General features: G+C 62.3%; 1 protein-coding gene across 8 annotated transcripts; it reads right to left on the bottom strand.

The window, feature by feature from the left end:
- Nucleotides 1-1570: 1570 nt before the first annotated feature.
- RNF157 (ring finger protein 157) lies at nucleotides 1571-25702 on the bottom strand. 8 transcript variants are annotated; one of them, XM_075770556.1, is made up of 20 exons: nucleotides 25469-25702; nucleotides 19813-19931; nucleotides 15734-15822; nucleotides 15035-15181; nucleotides 14375-14492; nucleotides 14193-14259; nucleotides 13994-14037; nucleotides 13556-13603; nucleotides 13199-13270; nucleotides 12461-12620; nucleotides 12131-12243; nucleotides 11584-11822; nucleotides 11378-11486; nucleotides 11066-11177; nucleotides 10467-10654; nucleotides 10244-10309; nucleotides 9895-9943; nucleotides 8217-8327; nucleotides 4505-4545; nucleotides 1571-4030 (listed from the first exon to the last, which is right to left on the bottom strand). In XM_075770556.1, exons 1-19 carry the CDS (start codon nucleotides 25554-25556, stop codon nucleotides 4505-4507), a joined length of 1980 nt encoding a protein of 659 aa, XP_075626671.1. In that variant the 5' UTR covers nucleotides 25557-25702; the 3' UTR covers nucleotides 1571-4030. The 8 variants fall into 8 exon arrangements, with proteins under 8 accessions (XP_075626671.1, XP_075626667.1, XP_075626669.1 ...); XM_075770553.1 differs by having other exon boundaries at nucleotides 3914-4030; nucleotides 10467-10684; nucleotides 25469-25695; XM_075770552.1 differs by lacking the exon at nucleotides 4505-4545 and having other exon boundaries at nucleotides 10467-10684; nucleotides 25469-25695.
- Nucleotides 25703-26673: the final 971 nt, after the last annotated feature.

Raw genomic sequence — 26673 nt, forward strand, 5'->3', positions numbered from 1 at the left:
GGGGAGCAGCCGAAGGTGTTGGATGGGCAGGGTTGTGGTACCCGGGGATGCTACGGCGAGGACGCGGGATCCCACCGTACCCCACGCCCAGGGCCAAATACGGCCCCAGCAGCACCAGCAAACCCCAAATGTGTGTCCTGGGCCCCCCACTCCGGGGTTGGCACAGGGGCGACCCCAGCCCTTTCCTCCTACTGACCCCTGAGGAGCCTACAGCAATTGGGGCAAAGCTGCAGGGGGAAGGGGGGGCTGGTAGACCCCCCAAATTAAAAAGTGGGGTCTGCCTTTATCTAATTAAAAGGGTTACAGCCCCATGCCCCTATAAGAAAGCCCTGATCTCCCCCACTGCCAGCCCAAGGGCTTTAACAGAGACCAGTGAGGGACTCCCCTCCCCAACCAAGGGGGCTGAGAGCGGCTGTGATACCCAAGGGAAGCCGGTTTGCTTTCACCCCAGAGCACAAGGCCTGCCCTTTGGGGGAGTTGGGGGGAGGTTTAAACACCCAGCACTCTTCCTGTGCCTGCCGCCCCACAGGGGAAGGACATTTGAGAGCAAGGGGCAGGTGAGCAGCCAGACCCGCTCTCAAGGGTCAATGCTGCCTGAAGTGGTCTGTACAATAAAGGATTTTTCTGCCAGGATCCCCAGGGATTTGAGTGAGACAAGCTGGGGGGGGGGTGTCAAACCTTCTCCCCAGTGCACAGGTAGGTGCCCCTTTGCTGTGGGCTGGGAGGTGACGGGTGCTGGGACCAGGCGTGGAGGAGGGAGGAGGCAGCTCCCAGGGGAACAGAAATTTCTATTTCGCTTTTTGGTGGACCAATATCCAGAAAACAACCCCAAACCTTAGTTTTCTGCCCTTCTAACAGGTCAGCCCCCTCAGGAGCAGGACCTGCCCCTGCAAAAACACACCTGAAGGCAGCAAGAGCTCAAGAGCTGGTCTCCAGCACAGCCCTGGGCTTTCCTGAGCAGCCTGGGGCAAAGCACTTCAGGCCTCAATTCTCCCATCCCCATCCTCCCCCTTTGCAGGATCTGGCCATCCACAGTCGCGAGGTGCTGTTCCCCACCACGCATCAGCCCCCTCCATTAAAATCAAATTACAAGACCCCCTCGCAGCCCTCCTCACCTTCAAGGCATCAGCTCCCAGCACAAGTTTTCTTCCCCAGCCCTGGAGGAATTTCTCCTGTCCAAGGACCCAGCTCCTCAGCACTCCTCTTCTCCCCCTTCCCCTCCATGAAAGGTCCCCTCGGGGTGTCCTCACCCATCCCAGCAGTGCCAGGGGCCGCTAAGCCTGTGCCATCTGCCTGGCCATACCAGAGAGGTGCCACTACCCCAGGCCAGGCTCTTCCTGCAGAGCTTTTGTTTGCATTTGCACCTTCTCCATCCCAGCAGGGCTCAGAGGAGGCAGGATTCAGGATGGCTGGGTAGTGTTTTAGGAGATTTGAAACAGCTGGGCTGGTTTTGGGGAGGTGCCTGGGTGACGGGTGAGTGGATGCTCCCAGCCAAAAAGGGTTTCTACCTACCGAGTCCCCCAAGCCCCCATCTCCCCATGCCTTGTAACCACGAAACAACTCTGGACGCTTTGTTGACATAAGATACCCTTTATTAAACATACTCTTAAAATCCAAAACATGCTCAAAGCAAAGTCATAAGCAGCAATCTGGTTTCCTTCCTTAAATCCCTGACGGGTGGATCGCTGGAACAAGGGGCTGCCCTGTGAGACAAGGGGCTGTTGCCTTTCACCCCACGCTGCCGGCACCGGTGGCTCCTGCCCGCCCCTCATCCCTTCTGGGTGGCCGAGGATGGCGCTGGTGTCACCCACGCCAAAATCCTGTCTCTCCCGTGCCATGGCAGAGGATGCTCATTTCTTTGCTCACACCATGGCAGCAGCATGCTGCTCAGCCGCAGTTCTTCCCGGCTCCTCTCTATTGCCTCGTGCTTGCCGGCAGCCGCAGCCCCTCCGAGCGAGCGGCAGGCACCTGCATGCAGCCACCCCGGTCTGCAGCCACCCCGTGAGCTCACCTGGCCTTGGGGACACACAGCTCAGAGCAGCCAGAAAACCCTCCTGGCCACCTCCCAGGACCCTCCTGAGCAAGGACCTGCCTGTTCTGCCACAAGCACCGTTGCAGCCCCACGCCGTGGTGCCTGGCCAGACCTGGAAAGCTCTCGTTGTTCACTTTGAAACTGGAAAGTTGGGCTTTGGTAGATGAGCCACCTCTAGAGCACCTGATTTTCCCTCCCCTGCCCATGCTGGACGGTTAGGGAACAGCTGCCCCCCCCGCAGCCCCCCTGCTTTTCTCAGCTCAGCGTGACTGTGAACCCCCAAAGCTCTCCCTGTGCCTGGCGCGGTGCTGCTGGCTCCTCCGGGCTGGGACATCCAAGCCCGCAGGTTGCCCCACCATGGCACTGGGCAGCACTTCCCCACGGGGGGACGCAGCACGTTCCCAGACGGGGTGCAAGGCAGCCCCTGCCCCTCCAGCCTTCCCTGCTGTTAGCAGCTCCCATCCCATGGGACAGCAGTTTGGAGATGTCACCCACCATCAAACACCCAGCCCCAGGTTCCCAGAGAGAAATTTGGGAACTCTTGAGCCTATGGGATATACCGCAGGGTGCCACCCACAGGGACGGGCGGTGGGGACACGCTCCCTGCATGCACCCCACAGCCGCTGCGGGACATTGCTTTCACTGTATGAGCATCTCTGTCCTAACACAGCTCTGAAATGCAGTTTCCTCCTGCGAGGAGGAGGTGGCCTTTGCTATCACATCGGCGTGACAAAACCAGGTAGGGAAAAGGGGGGCTCAGCCTTCCCCCTCCCCAGCTGGCCCAAACAGCTCCAGAGCTCGCTAGATCCAGCTGCTGGGTCTGATGCTCCTCAGAGTGGCTTCTGACTGTCCCTGATGCTCTCAGGGGTAGAGTCTGGCCTCTGCCAATGGCCCCATCGGGTCCCCAAGGTGTGTGGCTGCGTCCCTACCCCATCACTGTCCCTGTGTGCCTGTCCCCTGGAGCAAAACCCACTTACGCTGTCAGCCCAGCGCTGGCCAGAGGGATGGGGACAGAGGAGTGGGGACGGAGGGGTGGGGGGCAGCCCCCGCACCCTCATCCACCCCTGCTACAAAGTGCGATGGAGAGGGCAGGACGGGTGGGACAGGGGGTGACGCTTTTGGCACTTGTTCCAGAGAGAGGGCACAGCCCCGAGCCCCGAGCTCACAGCCGGGCGGAAGACAGTGAGGTTAAATTAGCGATGCCCCAGGGGCGGGTGACTGGGGGGGGGACCAGGTCCCCTGCCCACCCCTGCCACCCCGCTCCATCCCCTGGGGAAAAGCAACCTCACGGGCCTGGCCCAGGAGCGCCTGTGCTGCCCAGGAGGAGAGCGGAGGGAGGGGGAGCTGGGGGGTCACCATCACTGCCACTGCATTAATGGGGACATCCCATGGCATAGCAGGGGCACGGGCCAGCAAACTTGGGGGGCCAGCCCCCCATGAATGTCACCGGCTCATGCACCGAGAATGCCAATGCCAACACTCATCCTTAACCCACACCCCTGGGCACCCTCATCCCATTGTCCCCCTCTGGCCCCATCCCAGGACCCCCTTTGTGGGGTGACCCTGTCCCATCCCCCTGGGCACTGCTCTGCCCGCTGGAGGAGAGGAGCCCGGGGCGTGTGAGATGATCAGGGGCAGGAGGGGACCCCAGCCTGTCCCCATCACGCCAGAGGATGGGAAGGTGCTGATGAGGGCTGCAAGGTGATGTGGCTCTTGACCCCCCCTCTGCACAGGGGGGCTGGGGAGGACAAGTCGAGGTTACCGTCTTTTCTTTCAAAAATCAGTCCTGCTACAGCCAAGAGATGGAGGTGGTGATGCCTGCGGTGCCCAGACGCCAGGGTCCCTCTGGGTGGGCCGGGGGGCACGTGCCCCCGCTGAGGCTGAGTCCTCACACGGGCAGGGCAGCCGCTGCCTGCTCCAGGTCTTGGGTGCCGGGGGGGCGGTGGGACCAGGGTGCCTGCCGTGGGAGCCGCACGTTGTTGTTGGCTGCCTCCAGGTCTGGGGGGAGAAAATGGGGGAATTAGGGGCTACCAAAGCCTGCTGGCACGGTCAGCTCACCTTTCCAGGGGGGATGCAATTCAGCCTCCCCAAATAACACCCACCTCCCCAGCTCCCCTTCGGGTTTTGGCCGCAGCAAGGGCTGGCGAGCGCCTGCACTTACCTCTCCAGGCTGGGGGAGCCCCTTAAACCCCCAATTTCTTGGGAATGCTGAGGGGCAAATGGGAAGCACTGCGCACCGTGGCCAGGTTCTAATAACCCAAATGGAAGGGGGCTGCCTCTGCCCCCCCACGTGCCCGACGAGAGGACACATGCCGATGCCCTGGGGGGGCTGCAGGTTAGGCACTAAGGGATGTCACCCTGGTCGGGACAGCGAGGGGACCGCCAGCAATGGCGGGGCGAGGGGCGTGAACCCAGCGCCACCCCCCCGGGTGACGGGGCGCGAGGCAGGCGCAGGCTCTGGGGGTCTCATACCTATTCCTCAATGTTAATGGGGCAGGAGTCCGGCACGGCGGCTGCGTGGCAGGAGAGACCAGAAGGCACATGGTGAAGGCGGGAGCAGAGGCGGCACGGGGGGGGCATGCACACGAGCGAGCAAATGGGGTGACCACGGGGGGGCCGGAGCGCTCGCCGCCTGCGAACCGATCTGGGACAAGGACTGGGAGCCGCTGGCGGGCACGGTGTGAGGGGGCTGTCATGCGCGGTGTCCCCCCCCCCAGGGTTTCGTGCCAAGGAGAACCGAGGGGTGGGCATGCTTGTGGCGGGGTTCGGGGGGAGCCCGGTCCCTGCACGCCCCCTCTCCAGCTGCAGGCTCCGGGTTCAGGCAGCACCCTCCAGCTGGGGCAGAGCTTGGGACCTGCCTGCCCGCGGCTTGCGTCCCACCACCCAAACGATCGGAGGCTACGTGGTGCCCTTAGGAAGGGGATGCACCCCTAAAGCAGGGTGGCTGCTCCCACCAGCGAGGTTAAGCCCCGTGCCCAGGTGTGGGGACAGCTCTGAGCCCGGGGGGGGCCATGGAAGGGCACCCCAAGGCCAAGGGCAAGTGCCGAGGCTTCCTCAGAGAGGGAGCAACAAAATCCCGCTGCCTGCTGATTTATGAGAGGTGGCAGCTGCCCTTTCGACTGGCTTTTCATGGCGAGCTCAGGCTGGAGAGCGAGGCACGTTAAGTCTGCGGATCCCGGAGGGAATGGAAAATTAAACAGGACCGGACATACGCACACACCTGTACGCGCGCACCCCAAAATCCCATTAAGAGCTTGATATTGCAGAAGTCACTGCAGGGTGCAGAGACCCAGCTCAGCTCAGTGCACCCTTGCCGAGGAGCGGGGCTGGGGGCAGCAGGACGTGGTCTGGCCCGGCAGCGGGGACCCGGCCCCGTGCCCACCCGCCTCTTCTCCCCTTGGGCTGCCGGAGGGAGCCCCCCGCCCGCCGTCAGCAGCTGCCAGCCCTGCGCTGCACAGACCGGCTCCCAAAGAGCATCGCGGCAAAACCCAACCGGCTCGCCCGGCCCGCTGCGATATCGCTTATGGCTCGGATCATCCACGGGTTTAAACCAGCAAAAACCCTCGGGGGATTTCAGGTCTTCTGCCGCCTCTGACGCAGCAGCTCCCCAACCCTCCCTGCCTTGCTGCCAGCCTTTTCGGCAGGCACCGTCCCCCGGTTTCTCTTTCCAACACCACCCTGTCCCTGGCAGAGCCTGTGGCCGCAGCCAGAGGATGCTCTGAGCCCTGGGGACAGCCCCGCAACCCACTGCACACCCCGGGGCTCTGTGGGATCCACTCGAGGACACCGGTTTGTGGGTTTTATTTAAGCCTTGTGTCCTAAAATCCCCGGGATGTGGCCTTTCGACTCCTCCCAAAGCCCTTTCCCACCAGATTGAAATCTGCAGAGATTTCACAACAGTGCTGGGGCTGAACAAACCTTTCTGCTTTCAGGAGCCACATCCCACGCCTTCATCCATTACAGAGAGGGCAAAACCCAACCCATCGGTCCGATCACGGCAAAACCTCCCCACAAGAGAAAGTGGGGGAGGAAGAATTAATAATAATCATCATCATAATCTCCAGTCAAGGTGATTTTCTTTCAAGAAAACAGCACCTGTCCCCAAAGTAAAAGTCCATCCTGTTCTTGTGAGCCTCATGGATGCAGTTACATCCAAACCTGCAAGAAACCTCTGCCAAAAAGGACTTTTTTAGTGCATGCAAACCAGCCCTGCGATTGCAATCCAGCACCACCAGCATTAAATCGTCCCTCAAATCATCTCCGTCGCAAACTGGCCGAGTCCCAGTAGCGGGTGGCTGCTGACGGGGAGCAGATGGGGCCGGGGAAGGAAGGAGCTGCCCTGAGTCTAACGAACAAAACCAGTATTGCAAAACACCGACTGCAACCAGGAAATGACCAACCGGCCGTTACAGCCCCGTGGCAGCTGCTCCCCTTCACCGCCCCGGCCCCCCAGCACCGCGGGACACCCCAGAGCAATCCTCCTCCAACCCCTTAGGGCAGAGCTCTGCATCCCTGGAGTTATTCCCTCCAGCCCCTCTGCCATCCCCAGGGGACCACGGGCAGCCCCGAAGCCCCCACCCTGCACCTCCTCTGCACCCACCCCCAGTGCGAGCGGCAGCCCCCCCCCCGCCCCAGTTTTCCCAGCAAACACCGAGGCCGGATCGCCCTTCTCATGCGGGTGGTAGCGCGGCTCCCTGCCGAGGGCTCCAAGCAGCGCAGCCGCCGGACGCATGGACAGACGTAGTAGCCAAAGGATGGAGAGCGCATCCTTGGCTGGGCTCGGCCCAGGGGCCACATTCTGCACCCCAGCCCAGGCGGGGAACGAGGCCGTCGCAGCAGAGCAAGAATTTGACCCCGTGCCGGGGCCGTTTGGGCTGCAAAGCTCCCCCTTCCTCATCCTCCCCTGGCACAACCAAGGGGGACGCGATCGGGGATGGCTTTGGCTGGTGCCACGGCTGGGGAATGCTTTGCCAGGACCCCCAGTAAAGGCGGGGGCGCTGCTGGGACCCCCCCCCCCCAGTCCCCTTGGGCCGGCGGGGCTCAGCCAGCTGCTGCTGGAGGGGACACAGGGCATTTGTGGCAGGCGCCTGTTCCTCCCCAAGAGCTTCAGCCATGTTTCTCCAGCACAGAAACCACCAGGAACAGGCGAGGCAGCAGGAGAGGAAGCTTTCCCAGAGGAGAAGCGGGGGGAAAGAAAGGATTTCCCCTCCCTGCGGTGGGTTTCACCCACCCTCTTGGCTATCCAGTACCCGCTGCAGGTCTGGGACCTGCCACAAATTTCACCGAAGGGGCAAAGCAGGGGCAGAGTTGCTTTTAGCTTATCCACAAATGTATTGATGGAGACTCAGACCCTCAGAGGGCTTCATCTTGGCTTTTTGCCCCATTTCTCCCCCAACATGGGCTGACGAAGAGGAGCCTGCAGTGCTGGGCAGGGGCCTCAGCCCACTGCCCCCTTGGCCCGCGCAGGGACTGGGGGGTCACCAATACATTTGTCACCTTCGGGCAACTCTGGGCAGGGACGGGACACAAGCGTGGGTTGAGAAAACCGTGTTGGCACAGAGCGAACATGAACTTTCACGTGGACAGAGAGGCCTGGGAGGGAGGAAGAAGAGAAAAAAAGGGATGGAGAGAGGGCAGGAGGAAACAGAAGTGGAAGGAAGGAAGGAAGGAAGGAAGGAAGGAAAGTGTGAAGAAATGGGAAAGAGGGATGAACGTTGGGGCTCTGCAGAAGGACAACCCGACCTGAAATGCCCCATCTCCCCAGCCTTGGAGGAAGAGGAGGGGGACGCAGGCAGCAGTAAGGCTGGACTGGCTGGGAATCACATCCCAACCCAAAATACTGCTGTGCACACCAGGACCAGGCTACAGTCGTGCCACGCGCCCGCCTCCACTGGTGCCCCCGGGGGTGCCAGCAGCCCCCTGGCCAAGGGACAAAGCATTCCGGCAAAGCAAGTCTGCAGCCCCCCGGGGACGTCCCGGTGGGACCAGGTCACCCTGACCTATGGCTGCTGGGTGCTGACGTGGCTGGTGCTCGGGACGGGCGGTGGGGGTGCAGCGAGGACAACCTGGTGGGGATGGTGGTGGTGGGAGAGGAGGGATGGATGCAAAGGGTGATGCGGGGAAGAGTGGAACCGTCGTGTGTGTGTGTCCCCACCAAGTTCATGTTCAGCAGACGGCCACTCACCAGGTAAGCAGGCCTCAGAGCACAGTTTATTGTCCAGCGCTTTCACGTGTGCGATGCCCAAGTCATTGTTATTGTCACACCTCAGACCGAGGAAAGCGCCTGTCCTCGGGCCTGGAAGGGAGTTAAGGCAGTTAACGCCGCGGCTCGGCGCTGGGGCTTGCCGCTGCCTTGATAGAGGAGGGATGTGGGGTTTCTGGGTCTTTTCCTCTCCCCTCCCCACCCTCTTTCCAAAAAAAAAAAAAAAAAAAAAAAAAAAAAAAAAAATTAGATAAAAAATTATGCATCTAGCTAGGAGCGGGTGAAGAGCGGACAATAACGCACGTGGGCATGGTCCGAGTTGCTCCTTTCCTTGCATCGGCCGCGTCGGAGGGCAGCGAAACAGCGGCGATGGGCACTGGCACGCATGAACCGTGACCTGCTCCCCCACCGCCTGCCCGGGGTTCAACCCAACCTTCCCCCCGGCACAGCCGAGCAGCCCCCGGTCAGTAGAGCCGGGCCACGGCGGCAGCCGTTACCTCCCGCCACAGCCTCTCCGGCACCATCAGCGCGTGCGCGAGAGCCGCGGGGATGCCGGGAAGAGGCCAGCAACTGGATGCGTGAGGCAAAAGAAGCCGTAGCCAAGCTTTGCGGGGGGGATGGAGGCTTTCGGGGCTGAGGGAGGTAACTCTGCTTCTCAGCATCACCTGTACGAGAGATCGGCCCCCAGGTTGTTACCTGCATCCATCAGATGCAGGCGACTAAACCTCAGGAGGGATGTTCCCAGATAAGCCAGTAGCCCCGCTGAGAACGGGCGCAGGACCGTGTCCTAAGGAGAAAGGCCGTCCTGCTCCTGGAGTTGGTGGGATGCCCGTGGATGTCCACCACAGCCCCTGGTTGCTCCCCAGTTGTCACACTTGAGTCTCCCCATCAGCAAGAGCCTCCCCGCAGGGCAGAGACCAGTTTTCAGGGATGGGTGTTCCTGCTTTCCAGCTCGGCTGAGCGTCCAGGTCGGATGGGGGAACAGTTTTGGTATATTTTCGCTAACCAGAGACATGCAAACATGGGAGGGGGCACACCGGGGGCCTCCCTATCGCCCAAAAGAAACCTAAGGCGTCTGGTGGCCAATGGCACGGGGGTGACCACGTCTTTCCTTGGCTATTTGGGTGCGTGAGAGGAGACGAGAGGAGCCCTCGATGCACGTGTGTTGGCTTGCAAAAGCACAATGAGGACAGGCCCAAAAAAATTAGGGAAGCATTCCAAAGGGAACAGCTTTGCAGCCCCTTCCTATGGGAACTGACCCGGACAGGGGTCCCTAAGGGGGGGGACTGGCAGAGGTGTGAGGAAAGACCTTGGCGAGGGGAAAGACACGGAGAAACCTCTTTCCCACGTGGCCCATTGGAAACGCCATCGGATCCTGCGCGCCAGCCGTCGCCCGCTCCGTGCCCCGCACCGCGCTCGCTGGGGTCCCCGTGGCCGGCTGGTTTCCCCGAACCCACCGGCGCTCAACCCACCCGTGGGTGGCCCCGCTGTGACGTATGCTTCCCCAGCCCTGGTGCCCACGGAGGCACGCGGGGCTTCTCCCGACGGCAGCCAGCAGGCAGGGGAGCTGGAGATGGCACAGCGTCTGCCACTCGCTCGGCTGCCCGCCGGTGACACCGAACCGAAAGCAGGGGGACAACAATGACCCGGGGCCTTTTACCGTCTTCCTGCGTGGGAGAGGCGTCCTCGTCCTCCAGCACGTCGTTGCCCTGCGGCACAGGCGAGAGGCAGTGAGTGTGAGCAGCCCCACGGCGTCCATCACCGTGCTGGGGGTTGTCCCCGGGTCCCTTCGGGGGAACATCCCTGGCCCCGGGGGGTGTCCGTGGACCAGGAAGTTGAGCCGGGATGGGAGACAGCCCCACCACCCCACCCGTGCCCAGGACAGCCCCTTCCCCATCCCAGCCCCTCCACAGGCACCCAGAGCCAGGCACCACCGAGGTCGTCCCCCCCGCCAAGCCTTGCCGGGTGGCACCGCGGCTCCCAGCCCCGCGCGGGGCGGTTACAGTTACCTCGGCATCGCGCTCCTCGGCCGAGATGCTGACAAAGTTTATATCCGGGGACTCCACAGGCGTTGACTGTGGGAAGAAGGTGGGAAAGATGGAAGGAAAAAAGAAAAAACAAAACAAAACAAAAAGTCTGGTGCCAGTAGTTTTGGAGGAGAAGTTACATCCCACGGGGAAGCTCCTGAACCTGGGGGTGATGGGTGCCATCAACAACCCCCCCAGCCCCTACCTCTCCATCGGAGGCTGTGGCGCTGGCGGCTGCGGGCGAGGGGAGCATGTCCCCCTCCTCCTCCTCCGTGCCAGGAGCCACATAGGAGCCAGACATGGAGGACACGGTGTCGGTGCTGAGCTGGGAGTGCTGGCTCTGGGAGGAGGCCATGGACATGACGGATTGAGCCAGGCTGCTGCTGACGGGCTCTGGGGGAGAGAAGGGGCTGAGCGGGGCCGCTGGACCCCCCCAGCCCACCGGTGCGAGTCGCGGCACAGCACCAGCTAATTGAAAAAGGGGGTAAGAAGGAGGAGTGGGGCGCGGAGCAAGGACCCGCTGCATGCCATGGAGGCGTGATGGGTCCCCCAGGGCTGGCAGCCCCCCATCTCTGGGTCTACGGGGTGATGAAGCAGGGGCACAATTGGTACCCCCACACCCCGCATCTTCAGGTCTATGGGTGACAAAGCAGAGGTGACACCCTGGCGCTTCGTGCAATGTCCATGGATAAGTAGGAAGGGGCCACGCAGACCCACTCCGCATCCCCCCACAGTGGGATGGACCCGGAACCGCGATGCCGCTCTCCTGCCTTGCCAAAACCTGCGAGCCCTGCCGTGCTGTACCTTCTGGGGAAGAGATGGTGGAGGAGAGGGGGGTCCCAGTGCACGAGGACTGGTCGATGGCTCCCGATGATGACAGGGTGAGGTTTTCGCTCTCCGGCGTTGCACCACATTCCTGGAAGAAGAGCCCGTGGGGAGGACACGATGGGGAATATTCGGCAGGGACGGATCCATCTCCCCCAGGCATCCTTATGGATGGAAGAAGAGCCAGGAGGGGCAAACCCCAGCCAGACCCTCTGGTCCCAAGCCTTCTCCAAACCTGCTGCCCCTCCCAGTGCCTCGGCTCCTCACCAGCACATTTCGGAGGGTGCTCACCTCCTCACGCCGGGCAGGGGATCTCCTCCTGGGGACCCTCAGCTCCGACTCGGTGCATGACTTCTCGTCCTCCTCTTCGGGCAGGATGGAGGAGTTCTGCGAGACGGACCTGCCCGGAGGGGACAAAGCAGAGAGCTTCACCCCTGCCCACGGCCCCCAGCCCCCCTCAACCCCCCCTGGACCTCTGTGCCCACCCCAGTACTCACTTGGAGAGGCTCTTCTTCAGCTTCAGCCCTGGGGGGCCGCAGTCGGGGAGGCGCTCGAGGGGCGAAAGGGCCCGCAGGGGGGGCAGGGGGCCGTCGCTGCCATAGGAGGGCAGGGTCCCCGCACCTGGGGGGTCCCCCAGTGCACGCAGCGGCCGGGTGGCCGGCGAGGGTGTCAGCGGCCCGTTGAGGGCCTCCAGCAGCGACACCACCTCGTAGCCCGGGGGGATGTTCTCTGAGGACTGGGGAGAGCGGGGGAGATGGGGTGAGGGTCCCCCCTGGGCTATTTCACTGCCCTCACCCACCCTTGCCTCCAGCAGGATCAGGATGCCCCAGGGAGAAGCCAAAACCCTGAGAACGGACAAACTCCCTGCACAAACGAAAGCCCCAAATCTGCAGTCTTTCCACCCAACTGAAAGCCCTTTTTTTTGCAAGATCCTGGCCCCAGGAACCACGTGCGTCCCCGAACCTCCCCAGCCTGGCCCCAGCGGGGTGGAGAGGGTCAGGGTCCCACAGCCCCCCGGTGAGCTGGGCTCAGCGGGGCACTGACCGAGTGCTCCTCGGAGTCGGAGGTCTGCGAGGCGATAATGGGGTTGAAGCTGGTGGGTGAGAGGGGACCCAGCTTTTTCCTCATGGCTCGGATTTGAAGCAAGGCTCGGAAAGCTGCAGCAGTGAGGACAAAGAGTGGGGTGAAACCCGGGTGCTGAAAGGAGACCCCCCCAAAAAACGCCACCCGGTTTCCCAGGAGGGGCACATCCATGCACGGCCTCACTGCATGCGGGGCTGGAGGGACCCCAAAACCTGAGGAGGGGAGATGCCAGTCATCCCCCCTCGAGATGCCAACCACCCCCCCAGAGACGCCAGCCCCCCCGGCCCTTACGCAGCCTGCAGATGGGGCAGTTGTTGGCCTGGTAGCGCAGGGTGTCGGCGCAGGTGTTGCAGAGGCAGAGGTGTCGGCAGGGCAGGATGAGGGTGTCACGGACGTCCGAGAGGCAGACGACGCACTCGGCGCTGTTATCACTCACCTCGTCCTCGGCCACCTGCCCCAACGGGAGAGATGGGAACCGCTCGGCCTCGGGGTCCCCGGCCCATGCGGCATGAAGGTGGGTGCCCCAAAATACTGGCTGGGTGCCCCGAGAGCTTACTGCAGGGTCCTGCCTGCGTCCCTGGGCTGCCTGGGACCTCATCCCTCCCCTCCTGGAGGCTGGGAGATGGGGCTGGAGCATCAGGCACCCCACAGAAGGATGCGTCCCTCACCCCAACTTCACACACACACACACACACTATATATCTATCTATATCAGAGGGGAAGGCATGTCCCACACTTCAAGCCCCGCAGTGCCCTCCCAAGGCAGCAAGACCCAGCCACCAGGCTCCCACGGGACCACAAAGGATGGAAGGAAAGGGCTCAATCCCTCAGCTTTCTGCCTCCGGCAGCTTCGATGCCAACACAAAACACCTCTACCCCCCCGCAGGCAGCTCCATGTTGTGCTGCAAACTCTTGCTCCGTGTGTGTTTTAGCTGCTGGACCTCGGCTACGGGAAGGGGAGGGGAGACAAGGGAAGACCCGCGGGATGCAGGCTGGGGTGGGGGGAGGCTGCGGGATGGAGCCGCGTACCTTGGAGTCCTGCGTGTTGTACTTGTTCTCGATGCCGTAGATCTCCTGCAGGAGATAGCTCACACCATCCACCTGCAACCCCGCGGGGAAGGGGTAAGGAGTAGAGACACAGCCCCCCCGCAAGCCGCCACAGCTCCTGTCCCCCTCCTCGGGCCAGCTCTCCTGGCCCCAACATCCGCGGCTTCTCTTTGCGTGGATGCCCTTGAAATCGCCGGTGGTCCCCAAGCTCCCTGGGAAGCAGGAGCAAGGCAGGGCCAGGCTGCTGCCCACACAGGGGTTCACTGCACCCCGAAAGCCCCTCGCCACCTTCCTCCCCAGGGGTGTGCAGGGCAGTAGTGGGGACACCCAGACACTCACCACTTGCTTCTGCTTGAGGGGCTTCACGCAGAAAGTGCCGTCGCTGTGCTGGAGGGAGGAGAGCAGATGGGTGGGTGCCGGTGCGGAGACCCCAGGGACAGCCGTGCTCGAGCACCCACCCGCCCCGTAGCTGTCGGCGCTCCCAACCGGCCCATTTTGCAGCAATTCTGCTTTTTTTCCCCTGACACCCTGGTACCAGGCAGGTGTGGGATGTTACACGCATTACAAGGCTGGAGACTTGTTGGGGTGAGGAAGATGGAGTTGAGACCAAATGCCTCAAAAATGGGTGCTTAAAATTAGAGGATAGTCCCAGAATTTCAGGAGCAGCCCCAAAACAGCCCAGAAGCACCGTCCTGAGCCCCGTGGGGTTTCTCCAGGCTCTCGCACCCAGTGGGCGAGGGGGTAGGAGGGGGAGGAAGCCCCCAGCTTGGCACTTACCTTCTCAAAGGTGGCCAGCAGCACGTGGCAGTGCCCAGTGTGCTCTGCAAGACACAAAGGGACGGGCAGGGCTCAGGGGACGGGCAGAGCCACGGTGGCAGCGAGGCAAAGCAGGAGGCTCTGCCTGGTTGGTGCAAGGGTTGGCATTACAATGCCAGCAACTGGGCAAGCCCAACCCAGCAAGGAACCCCCTCCTCACCCTCTCCTTCATCCACCACCGCGTGCACCACCATGGGGTACACCTCCCGGTCCAGGTCGAAGCCCAGCTGGAGAGAGACAGGAGGAAAGGCTTGGTGAGATGGAGCAGCAATGGAGGCTTCATCCCACGTCCAACAACCGTACCCGACCCCGCGGTTGATGCCACGGGCCGGTGGGACCCACCTCCTCCTCGCTCCACTCAGAGGGGTCGACGGTGTGGGAGGGCACACAGAACTGCTGGCACACCCCGCGCTTGTAGTGCACGGTCTCCGACTGCAGGCTGTTGTCCCTGGGGATGTAGCTGCGCCACGGGGAGAGAACAGAGTCAGCGGCACCACGGGTGTCCCCACGCTCCCCCTCATCCCCCCCGGCTCATGGGGATGCCGGGAAGATGGAGAGAGGGTCACTTCTCCCCTCCCCTCCCCTCCTGGATGCCTCGTGGGGCTGAGGTAAGAAGACCTAAAAAGGTGTAAAATAACCCACGGGGCTAAAATAACCCCAGGGCAGCCAACATGGGACAGGAGGGGACAGGGACGACTCCACAGCCAGCCTGGCGGGGGCCGGGAGGGGCAATGATTTCTCCTGGTCTCAGCTTTGACAGGGAGCAGGATGGGACAGGGAAGGAGGTGGCGGGGGCTGGCAGGGACCTGGCGGTGGCACCCAGGGGAGGCGAGAAAAGCCCCTCCAGCCTCGGCACCAGCGGCAGCTGCCTCGTGCCCCGAGGAGGGGAGACGCTCCAGGGACAAGAGGCTCCGTGTCCATCAGCAGAACCCCACGCCTCGGCCAGGGGGACACACGCCACGGGGGGTGGGGGGGCACACACGCCGGGCTGGGGCTCCTCACCTTGCCACCCCGTTGTGAAACTCCTCGCTCGCCTGGTAGTAGATGGTTATGGCCACTCGGGCATCCGTGTCGAAGGTGAACTCCACGTTGTAGTGCACCTTGGCTTTGCTGACTTCTTCCCCCGGGGTCTTCACCTCCTCCGAGCACCTGGGAAGCACAGAGTGTCCGGGAGATGGGCACCCCTCAGGGATGGCTCGGGGTGCCCCGGGACCGAGCCCCTGGCGTGAGGCTGCCCTCAGCACCGATGGCCCCAAAAAGGCCTGCTCCCCTCCATCAGGGGAAACTGAGGCACGCCAGGAGGGCCCGGCATGCCCAAGGTCAAGCCTGCGGCCTGAGAAGCGCCACAGGCAGATTTCAGCCCTAATCCCGAACCTCCCGTCCCGGCTGCAATCCCCGACCTCCTTCCAACAAAGCCTTTGGAAGGTGGGGGAGGAAGAAAAAGCAAAGCACTTCAAAGGCAGCACTAAGCTCCTTTAATCCCACGGTGCAGCCGGTGCCCGCAGGCGGGGAGCTCACCCGTGCGGGAGGGGAAGGGGCACATTCAGCCAGCGGTGGCTGGTCCCCCTCCATCCAGCTGTGCCCAGATGAGAGCATCCCTGTGCTCTGCATCCCCTGGGAGCATCCAGCCGGACCCTTCCCTCCCCGTGGCTCACGGTTGGGGGGGGGTCCGGCCCCATCTTCCCCCCGTGCAGGACTCACTTGACCAGGCGCAGGGTGTCCTTGCGGATGTTGATTAAGCTCCTGAGGGTCTTCACGGGTTCCTGAGGAGGTGGAGCAGCGTAAGGGAACTAGGATGAGAGAGACACCAGTGAAGGCAGACGCACGTGGGGGGCTGACAGCGGCCGTGGGCCTTGTCCCCGGACCCCCCAGCGACCTCCCCCAACCCAACACCCCATACAACACAGGGACCTGGGGTGGGCTGTGCGCCCAGATGGGTGCTGAGCACCCACAGCTCCCACTGGTACTCGGGTACCAGGCAGCGTGATGATGGGGACATCCTCCACAAAGAGCAAGCCTGAAAGCCCTTGCAGGGGACAGTTTCACTGGGGGGGGCATGCAGAGAGGGGCTGGTCCTTCTCCTGTTGGCCAGAAAGTGGGGGGGGACACGGGGGACATGGGCCACAGGGCAGGGGGGTGGCTCTGATGTATTTTTAGGCTGCTGATGCAGCACGGAGCTGCTGGATGAGGCTGGAGCTCCGTCCCTGCCCCCCCACCCCAGACAGGGGGCTCTGGGACAGCAAGAGGCCTGCTGCACCCCCAGTACTGCAGGGACAAGACTGATGGCACTTGGGGATGCCTCACGGGGAGCCAGGTGCCCGTTTACCATGTCCCTGGCGCCCTCGCGTGGGAAAGCCATCCTCACCTTCCCTGTCCCCAGAGCCATCCTCACCTTCCCCATCCCCAGAGCCATCATCACCTTCCCCGTCCCCAGAGCCATCATCACCTTCCCCACCTTCCTTCTCCCCAGAGCCATCCTCACCTTCCCCGTCCCCAGAGCCATCATCACCTTCCCCGTCCCCAGAGCCCTGCAGAGCAGGATGGATGGGGCTGAAGGACCCGTGCTGGGCTCAGAGGCATGGGATGGCATGGGATGGCATGGGATGGGACGGGCAGCAGGCAGGAGCAGGCAGCACAGGCAGAGGCCTGCCTCATCCCTCCTCCACCACCTGGGCATCACCTCCCGTGTCCTGCCATCCCACCGGTGGCACCCAAAGGCAGGTTAAAGCCTGGGCCCGACCCCGCACGGCCGGTGGCATCGGGCGCTGTGAAGGTGGATCCACAGCACCTTGGAACTGTCACCCCCTCCCTCCCCTCCGGGAGGGGAAAAGGGCGGCTGAGTCATTCATCTGCTGGTAATGAGCTTTTTAACGAGTCACTAAACGGGCACCTGCAGAATCATCTGGTGCAGCTGGAAGGGAACAAGTGAGAAAAGGCCTCCGGGCTGGAGCCGGGCCATGTCGCGACATGCCATGCCATGTTGCGATACCTCTTCTGTTATTCAAATTAACGAAGCGATCCAATCTTGCTCATTTGCGCCTTGCCCAGCCGAGCCATACCCAAACCAGCCTGTGGTAAGCAGCAGAGCTCACCTCGGTAGGGAGAGCACCCATGGGTGCAAACCCCCTCCCGCCACAGCACCCAAGGGTGGGCGACGGAGGAGGAAGGGGGCGGCCGGGTCCCTGGGTGCAGCCCTGCGGGGGCTGTTGGACTGGGCAGGATGGGGAAGCGTCACAGGCAAATTTCTTGCTGCAGAAACCACTTCGCTGTTGCCGTTGGGTTCTTTCCCACCCACATGTGGGCTCTGCTATTTTTGGGGGGGTTGGGGTTTTTTTTTTTTAAATGAAATTTTGCAAGCCAGATTTGCACTTCAGAAAGGGGCTGTTTAAAGGACTTTTTACGTCTCCTCAATTTAAATTAAGCTGAAAACAACAGAAAAAAAAAACCTCACCACAACTGTTACCCATTTAAAAACACCATCCATGCACCTATAGTGACATTTCGTCCAGACCGGTTTCTGTTACAATAGGGCAAAAAACCCCCAACCCTCAATAATCTTTCTTTGGGTTTTTCTACAAGGAGACCCAGGCAGGTTTGCGTGGGCAGGGAAACCCAGTGGCACATTTTGACAGTCCCCGGCTTCCCCGAACGCCCCTTGCTCTCCAGGTGCCACAAACAGCTCCTCGGCCCCTGCAGAGGTGTCCCAGCAGGGTGGCAGCTACTTAAACCCTCAACGCCCTTCCCTTGGGAACCCGTCCTGAGCTGGAAAATCCAGATTATCACGTATCTGTGGAGGGGAGAGTCTGCACAGCCTCTGGGTGCTCTGCACGTTCAGAGAGGACTTGGGACACAATTTTTCCAAGACCTCCTGGCCCTCACCACGCAAGGAACCCAAAAGAAATCCCCCACGAAAAAGCACTGGCCACCTCCCACGTTTCCAGCCCAGCCAGGGATGTCACAGCAGGCCAGAACGCGAAAGCATCGCAGTCAAGAAGCATCGGGACAGGTCTCAGAGGCGGCATCAGAAACACCCACAGGATACCTGGACACAGGCTTGGGCCAGAAACACCACCGGTCCTCCCCGACGCCCCCCCTGAGCCCCCCAAACTGGCTTGACCCCAAAACCTCAGCCCAAAACACACCCCGCTCTCCGGGGAGACGGGACCTCGGTCACAGCTCCACAGCCCAGGGCCGTCGGTAATTAAGCCAGAGTGATGCAATTTAGTTTGCAATGCTATATTAATTCTTTCTGCTGTTTCCAAGCTGTTACTTCACCTTCCCTGCTGCTTCTGCCGTTGGGATGTCTGACACGGGAACTGCTCGCTGGGCAGTTTAGAGGCTTTTACAGTAATCAAGAGGATTTCTCAGCACTCGCCGCTGGAGAGCAAGCCCGAGTGCTGACTTTTCATTTTCTGGGGAAGCGCAGAGGAAGGAGAGAAAGGCTTTGCCCACCCAACGCTCCCAGGTTTTGGGGGATGCTCCTGCCCTTGGCTCTACCAGGATCCCCACTCTGGCACAGCCACGGGGCCGGGCGCTTCCCTGCTGAAGGACCGTATGATGCTGCCAAAATGCTGCCGGAGCCGATTTCAAGGAGAAAACGCAAACGGGGACGGCAGCAGCCTTGCCAGCCCAACACAGAGCAGGCAGCATTCAAGAGCTGGGCCGTTAGCACCAGGCAAATTTTTCTCGACTCAATAGAAAAGCTTTGGTGCCTTTTAATTCCTCACCTTGAATTTTTTTTTTTAATCCTTGACCCTGTGCTGCTCCAGCTGATGCTGGCGAGCCCCCACACTGAGATGCACCCGGAGGAGCGGGGGATGTTACCCCCATGGCCGAAACCCCGCCGTGGGGACGGCCCCACTCTCATTTCCTCCCTTTCAAAAGGCAGCGAGCAGCAGAACCAGCTCTGGGACCGCGGGGTCCGGGGACCTCCCCTGCAGCCGGGTTTCCCCGTGCCCCGGCACCAGCCAGAGCCGGCAACACCCAGCACTGCAACACCCATGGGTGCTGCCCGCAGCCCCCGCCGCCCCCCTTCTCCCCACCTTTTTTTTGCTAGAGCTTGGGGAATACTTTTGCCTACCCGTGTCTAAGCTACTCTGCTCCGCGCCGCACCAGCACTGCTCTCAGTGCATCTCCCACCCCGTGCCGTCTCCACTGGGAGATGGGTCGCGGCTGGGTTGGGAAAGGCAAGAGGAAAAACAGCTCTCGGAGAAAGAAGTTGGGCCAAATCAGCCCATTACCCCTCAAAATCAGCCCATTACCCCTCAAAATCTTCTTCACCAGCTGATGTTTTTAAGCCGGAGGGTTTGTGCCTGCAGGCAGCCCTCGCAGGTCAGGAAATACGCTCAGGTCCGATGACCTGCAACACGGGTACTGCAGAGCGCGACACCCAGACGCAGAGGTCAGACCATCGCCCGGTCTGTTCCCAACCACGTGCGAACCAGTTCACCCATCGCAACTCCAGTTTGGCGGCGAGGTGAGAGATACAGCAATAACGTTACGTTGCCGTGGAGCGCGCGGACGCGGGCAGACGGGCTGAGAGGAGATCTGGGTTAGTCCCCGAGGGAGGACGGGATGCTGCAAGTAACCAACCCTTATATCAGACACCAGAGAATCCACTCAGGCCACCCCCAGGTTTGGCTGGCTCTGCCCTCGGTGGGGGGGGGGGGTGACAGCCAGCAGCCTCGTACCACGCACCCCCGTGACAGACACAGTCACCACCGTTTTGGGAAGGGGCACACGCGTGTGCCCCCCCAGCCCCACTCCCCCCCGGTGCCCACCACCACCGGCCGGTTCCCCAGGAAGTTGAGGTCGCTGTTCTCGCCGAAGAGGTAACCCTCGGGGTGCGTGGAGTCGAACTTCTCGCCGCCCATGATGAAGTGGTTGGCAAAGTAGCTCCCTGGAAGGAAAACACAGAGACCGCCTGAGCGGAGGGGAAGGACGGGGCTTCGACCAGGCAACGGAGCAGCACGAAGCCACCGAATCGATGGCTCAGAAGTGGCTTTGTCCCCAAGGTCACCTTGCTGGGAGCCTTTCGGGGTGAGCTCGCACGCTACCAGCCTCCAAGCAGGCAGAGGCGAAGGGGGAGCTGGCCAAGAACCGCTCCTGGCTGCCTTCTGCCTGCCTCGCGCTCCTCTCGCCCTGCCTGCACCCCCCCGCTGCCGGCGATCCTGTCCCTGCCCGGCCGCCGCGATGGCCGAAGCCCGGGCAGAGCGAGCCGGGATGGGGAGAGGCCGGCGCAGGGGTCCAGCCCCATGGCAGCGCCCGGCTCGGGGTCTGCTCCATCCGGTGGGATTTATGGGGAGCAGATTCACACCCCAGGGCTCGGCCCGCGTCCCTCCCCGAGCACAGCGCCTGCTCCCCCACCTCTCTCCTGTCCCTGCCCGGGAAAATCCCTGCGAGCCCCAGCCCGGCCTGAGCCACCCAAGGTCGCCCTGACCTTCAACCATCCCCGCGCTGGCAGGGGCGGCCGAATCCTGGTCTGACGGCAGGAAGGGGAGACGGGTCCCGGAGCGGCAGAGCAGCGCTAATCCTTTGCATAAACACCAGCTCGTTTCCCGAGGAGGCAGGAGAGGCAGCGGTCACAGCCTGTCCTGCCACAGCCCCTAAAGCCCTGGGAGCCCCGGGGGGAGCCGGGCTGGCTCCTACCCCCCCACGGACGCTGCTGGGAAGGGGCAGCACGGGTCAGACACGCAGCCCTCGGAACGGGCTGGGTTCCTCCTGCCCAAAGCCCGACGTCGCAGACCTCGTGTGCCGTTCGAGGCAGCGTGTCCGCAGCCAGGCACCTGCTCGGGTTTGCTGCGGCTGCTGCCGGGAAGGTGGGCAGAGCACAACTGAACTGAGTTCTGTCCGTTCTCAGCCTGTGGCCTTCCCTAGGAACAGCTCGCTTGCAGGAGGGAGGATCTGGGCGGGGGGGGCTGTAGATCCTTGTCCGTGAGGTCTGGGCTGCGGCTGCCTGGGGAAAGCACGCTGTGGCACAGGATCTGGCTGGGGCAGGGGGGTCAGGACTTCTCTTTAGAAGTAGAAAAAAGATGGGAAAGGGGGAGGCAAACAGGGATGGTGAGGGGTGAGTAGAAGCACCAGGAGTGAGGAGAGGCAATGGACAGAGGATGGACACAGTGTCCTGTGTCCCGCCGGTCACGAGGACGGGGTCTGGCTTGCAAGAACCCCAAACCCAACAGCACAGAGCCATCCAGAGCCCCTGGGGACACCCCAAAACTAAACCCTGGGGCTCCACAGATCAAAGGAGCTCAAGGCTGAGCTGTAGCTCTGCTTCTGGGGACTCAAGTCAGAGGTTGCAGTTGGTTTTCAGCAGATGCAGTGGCTGCCCGGGGCTGGATCAGGCCTTAATACTGCATTTAAAAACCCAAACCAAGCCCAAAGGCCAAGGGGAGGAGGAGAGGGGATCCAGCGCCGGGGCAGGAGGGATGAGCGGGGCCGTACAGCTTCACCCAAAGGCCCCGTGGCACAGGGATGCCTGGATGCAGCGCGCCAGTTAGGAAACGTCGACCATCAATTATTGATGTCTGCTGCTTTCTGGTCCCATTTTCCACGTACATAATTTATAGGCAGCTCCCTGGGGAAGGACACAGCCACGGGGAAAAAAAAAAAAAAGAAAAAAAAAAAGAGCAAAGTGTCTTTGGAGCTGCCTGCAGTGGCACGGCCTGGGGAGAATGGGGCCATTTGGAGCTTTTCCTGGCACCAACTTGGGGTGAAAGCAGGGAATGGAAAAAAATTATATTTAAACCTGCAGAAAAGCTTCCCCAGCACTGGGGAAAAGCTGGAAAATGGAGCGTGAGCTCTCTGCGATGGCCCCAGCTGTGTTTTGGTGGGTGCTGGGGGCTCCCACAGGATGGGCAGAGCAGGCGAGGACCACACTGCCATCACTCAGCCTCTCTGCCGGGGCTTGGGAGCACCCTTGGGTGCTGCAGGCTCCCAGCACACCCTGTGCATGGCCCAGGAGCTTCAGCTCCCCCTTTGCAGCGCGCTGCACTGGCTGTGCACTCCCTCCCAGGGACGGTCCTCCCAAAACCTTCCCATTAAACAAGAGCCTCAAGTCGTGCCAGGCTCCGCCAGGGAAGCAGCAGCACAGGAAAGCCCAAGGCACGGGCAGGAGCGTGCCAGCCCCCCTGGGTGCCCGTGACCCCGTGGGCACGGCCGGGTGGCAGAGGAGGGAAGCATCTTTCCAGCCACAGCCACCTTATTATCAGCTAATTATAAATCCTTAACCAATGCCTGCCTCCGGGGAAGGAAAGCCCGTGAAGGACAGTCCCGTAGCCGAGGGAAAGCCAGGCTCTAATGAGATCTTGAACTTCAGACGCCTGGCGAGCGTGCGGGAAGGGCTGAACTGAGCGGCTGCTGGAAAGGAGGAACAAACTGAAATTGCCTGATGTTCCTGGCACACAAAGCGTGTCCTGCATGCCTGCCAGCACCAGCACGCGGGACCTGCCTGGCACCGGCCGGTGCCGATGACGCTGTCAGCCCCTTTTCCCCATGAGCGCCAGAGATGTCACCTTGCCCAGATGCCCCAAGACGGGCGAGGACCCCGTGGGCACAGACCCTGGAGTGTGCTGTGGCCGTACCCATGGCTCTGGCTCATGGTGTCACACATCCTGCATCATCCCCCAAACCATCACTGCCCTGCCGGGGTCTGGCTCAGCTCTGGTAACACAACCTCTGGCTCTGGAACGTCAGAGCCCGGATGTTTCAGCAGGGTCACAGCCTGGCTCTCCAAAGTGGCTAAAATAGAAAAGCTCCTTTTCAGCCCAGTGAGGTGAAGCACCAGGTTTTGCACAGCCTGTGGTCATCCTGGTGGCCGTGGCACGGTGCTGGCACAGGGTGCAAGGACACCCTGTGACAGTGGGTGCCGGCATGGGGTGCTGCAACGAGCAAACTCCCAGCTGGTTAAAAGGCTTTGGGTGCTTCTGTGCCAGGGCGTCCCATCGCCGCTTGGTGAGCTGGCACGCTGTGGCTTATTTAATTCAGTGCTCTAAAGCTGGCAGCCAGAGCCAGCGGCAGCCAGAGGAGAAGCCAAAACCAGGACACAGCGCTGCTGCTGCATCAGCCCTCGCTGGCCGCAGCCCCGGGAGCCCCCCCCGAGCTGCTCCCTGTGCCATGGCAGTGCCGCCACCGCGGGGTTGTGCCCCTGGGACCGGGGGTGTCACTGCCTGGTTAACCCCTTCGCTCCTGTTCCCAGCCAGGGCCCCGCTCACGTTTCCCCCTCCCATGTGCCTCAGGGAGCTCAGGGCAGGGACAGGGCCTGAAAGCCGGGGACTTGCCCCAACAGCCATCCCACTAGCCAGGCAGCGGGCTCCAAAAACAGCCCCCGCTTGTTCTCCCTCCCAAAGCCTTTGCCGGCACGAGATTAGAGCCACTGAAATAAATCCCAGCCTTTACTTCCAAATATTGGCTCAACTAATCCCATTTCTACCCTGCCTGGAGGGGATGGGACCCCCAGGATAGGAAGGGGAGATGCTTGGTCGGGACAAGACGCAGCTGCCTTATTCCCACGGGCTGCGCCGGCCATCCTGAGTGAGCCTGCAGCCAAACAGCCAAAACCACGTCTGCAGAGAGAGGGAAATGCCCGGGGTCCTGTGAGAGCCCTCCCAGGGCCGTGTTTCCAAAGCCGGTGGCTGTTTCCAGGTGGGAAAAGTGCTGCCACTGCGGAGGAATCGGCTCCGCTGCCTGGCACGTCCTCCTCTGCCTCCCTCTCGGCTGCCGGCAGCGCTGAAGGCAAATCCCCTCTCGGATTAAAAGCAAACCAGCCATAATCTCCCACGGTCACCAGCCTGCACTCATCCCAGTGCAGATGGCCATGTCACCCAGGCACCTCCTGCCCCTCTCCCCGAAGACCCCAGGCAGCATCAGGACCGTCCCCCCAACCCTGCCCAGGCCCCATCAGTGGGACCAGCCCGGCTGAGCACACCTGAAAGCCCCGAGTTCTCCCTGAAAGCCGGAGTTAAGCATCAACCTGGTGTCCCCTGGTGTCCCCTGCCAGCTAAGATGAGTTTGGAAGTGCTCAGCCGGGTGCACTGACTCCCCCAGAGCACCCTTCACCCCCTCATGCCCAGATATTTCAAGAGCCCCTAAATAAGAAGCAATCCCCAGACAAAACCCCCTAATGCACGGCACCGCGGCCCCTCCAGAGAGCAAACCCACGGATGGGGTGTAGCTGGCATCAAGGTGACAAAGGCCTTGAAACCGCGTAAAAGGGGGAGCTGGGGGAGCCCTGCAGGAGGATGGGCTGCCGAGGATTGGCCATCTCCAGCCCGCAGCGCCCTGGTTAACCCCCCCCCCCCCCGGCCCCGAGATGTGCCAGCCATGCAACTGATTTTAGATTAAAATTTAATAAAATTAAAAAAAAAAAAAAAAAAAAAAGCCATGCACAGCTTTTCAGGATACGAGTATGGTTTGTGTTGGCTGTAATTCTTCCTAAGGAGGTCTTTATTTGTAATTAACGAGTAATTTGTCACAGCGCTAACGATCCAAGCATTTACCTTATCCTATTAACCACCAAAATAGTTACCTATTAATAATATTCAGTGCCGCAAGGATCCTGTGGCAATCCCCACACACACACGGTGCTCCTGGGCATCATCAGCTGATACCGGTATTTTTGCGGCTCTGAAGCACTACCCACCCAAGGACCGAACTCCACCGCCTCTCCCCACCATGACCCCCGCGTTGTCCCCCCCGGAACACCCCCTCAGCCCGGCCCTTTGCAAGGAAAACCGAGGCACGGATGGGAGGGATGGATTTTCCAAGGTCACGCACAAGGTTTGAGACAGGGCCGGATTCAGGAGCGGGAGAGACATCACTGCCGAACCTCAAGGCAGGGAGAGGAGCCAGGGAAGGAGAAGTCTCGCCGTGGCAGAAACTGGGGTGCTGCTCTGGGGCAGGGCCCTGGGAAGGAGGGATCCCCTCCAATCCCTCCCACCCCAGCCTCCCTCATCCTCCCGGGAATTTAAACCCAGGCTTTTCCCGAGCAGCCAGCACCAGAGCGACAGGCTATAAAAAGAGCTCCAGCCTTCCCTGCCTGGCGCCACAGACCGCGGGTACAAATAACAATAATAATAATAATAATAATGATAATAATAATAATAATATCATGAAAGTCGCATCAACTCAGCCAAGTTTGGGAGCCAGGTTTGGCTGGCACAGGGGCACCCGGAGAGGGGGCAGCCTGCAGGCAGACCCAGGGGTGACCCCATCCCTGCCGCACCGCACGGAGCCGGGGTGCCCGGCACCAGAGCTCTGTTTTTCAGGGTGCCCCCCCCCCGCCCCGCTGTGTGCGGTCAGGGTTCGCTTCGGGGTGCGCAGGGGCATCCCCCACCGGGGCAAGGTCGTGCCCGGTCCCCGCCCTGCTCGCTCGGTCGGTCGCTTCCCCCCCCTCCCCCCCGCGCCGGCACCGGGACGCGGGAACCGCCGGGGGCTCACCGGATTTCGGGGGGTATCTGTAGACGGAATTAGCGGGGATATCCACTTCCTCCACCCCCGCGTTTTGCCGGCTGGTCAGAGCCCCCATGGCCGGGCCGGGGCTCAGCGGGCGGGATGCGGCGGGGTGCCCTCCCGCCCGGGACCGGCACCGGCACCGGCACCGGGGCTGACGGCGGCGGCCCCCGCCCGCAGCATCCTCCGCTCTGCGCCGCGCCCGGGACCGCCTCCGCGCTAGCGCCGGGGCTGCGCCAATGCGGGGCCGGGCCGGGCCGGGCCTCCCCCGCCCCGCCCCGCCCCGCCCCGCCCCGCCCTGCCGCGGCTCGGCTCGGCTCGGCTCGGCTCGGCACGACTTGGCACGACTCGGTTCGGCTCGGCTCGGCTCGGCACGGCAAAGCTCGGCTCGGCTCGGCACGGGGATGCCACGGGGCTGGGTGACAAGGGGACAAAGCGGTGCCCCTGTCCCCCGGATCACTCTGCCCCAGTGTCCCCCACCCGCACAGCAGGGCCCCCCTCAGGTGCCACCCACCTGCCGCCCCCGGTGTCACCCAGCTGCTCCAGTACCGCTCACTGATGCCCCTTGCCGTCACCTGCCCCCCCCCCACTTGTCACACATCCCAGTGACCCCCGCCCACCCCACCCCACCCACCCCACTGTCCCCACCTGTGTCACCCTCCACCCCAGCCCCACCAGCTGGGTGACACCCAGCAGCAACCCCAGCCCGGACACCTCCAGCCCAGGGACAGGGACTGCCTGGGCCCCCCGGGCTGGCTCAGAGCACGGCCCCTCTGTCCCCGTCCCCCCGCCCCGAGCCGCCGGGCTGTCCCCTGGGAGAAGTCCAAGCCCCCCGCTTTTCCCGACAGGTCGCCTGGCGCAGGGAGAAGGAGACGGAGCAGCCGTCGGAAGACGGGCTGAGCCCCCCCGGCAGCAAGCTGGGGCTGCCCAGCGCTGGGGGGGGTCAGGCTGAAAGCACCCCCAGTGCACCCCTCCATCCTGCCCGCCCAGCTCCGCTCCACACCAGGAGCAGCTGCCTTTGCCGGGAGGATCCTCTGTGCAGGCAGGGTACCCGTCCGCTCCGGTGCACCCCGATGCACACACCCCCCCCCCCCCCGTTCCCCCAGTTCCCCAGCGTTGAGCTAGCGGGAAGCACTGGGGAGCACTGGGCACCTTCGCGTTTTCCCCTCGGGGATGAAGGTGAAGGATGGACC

Source organism: Balearica regulorum, chromosome 18 (assembly GCF_011004875.1).
Source record: "Balearica regulorum gibbericeps isolate bBalReg1 chromosome 18, bBalReg1.pri, whole genome shotgun sequence".
Lineage (NCBI taxonomy): Eukaryota > Metazoa > Chordata > Aves > Gruiformes > Gruidae > Balearica > Balearica regulorum.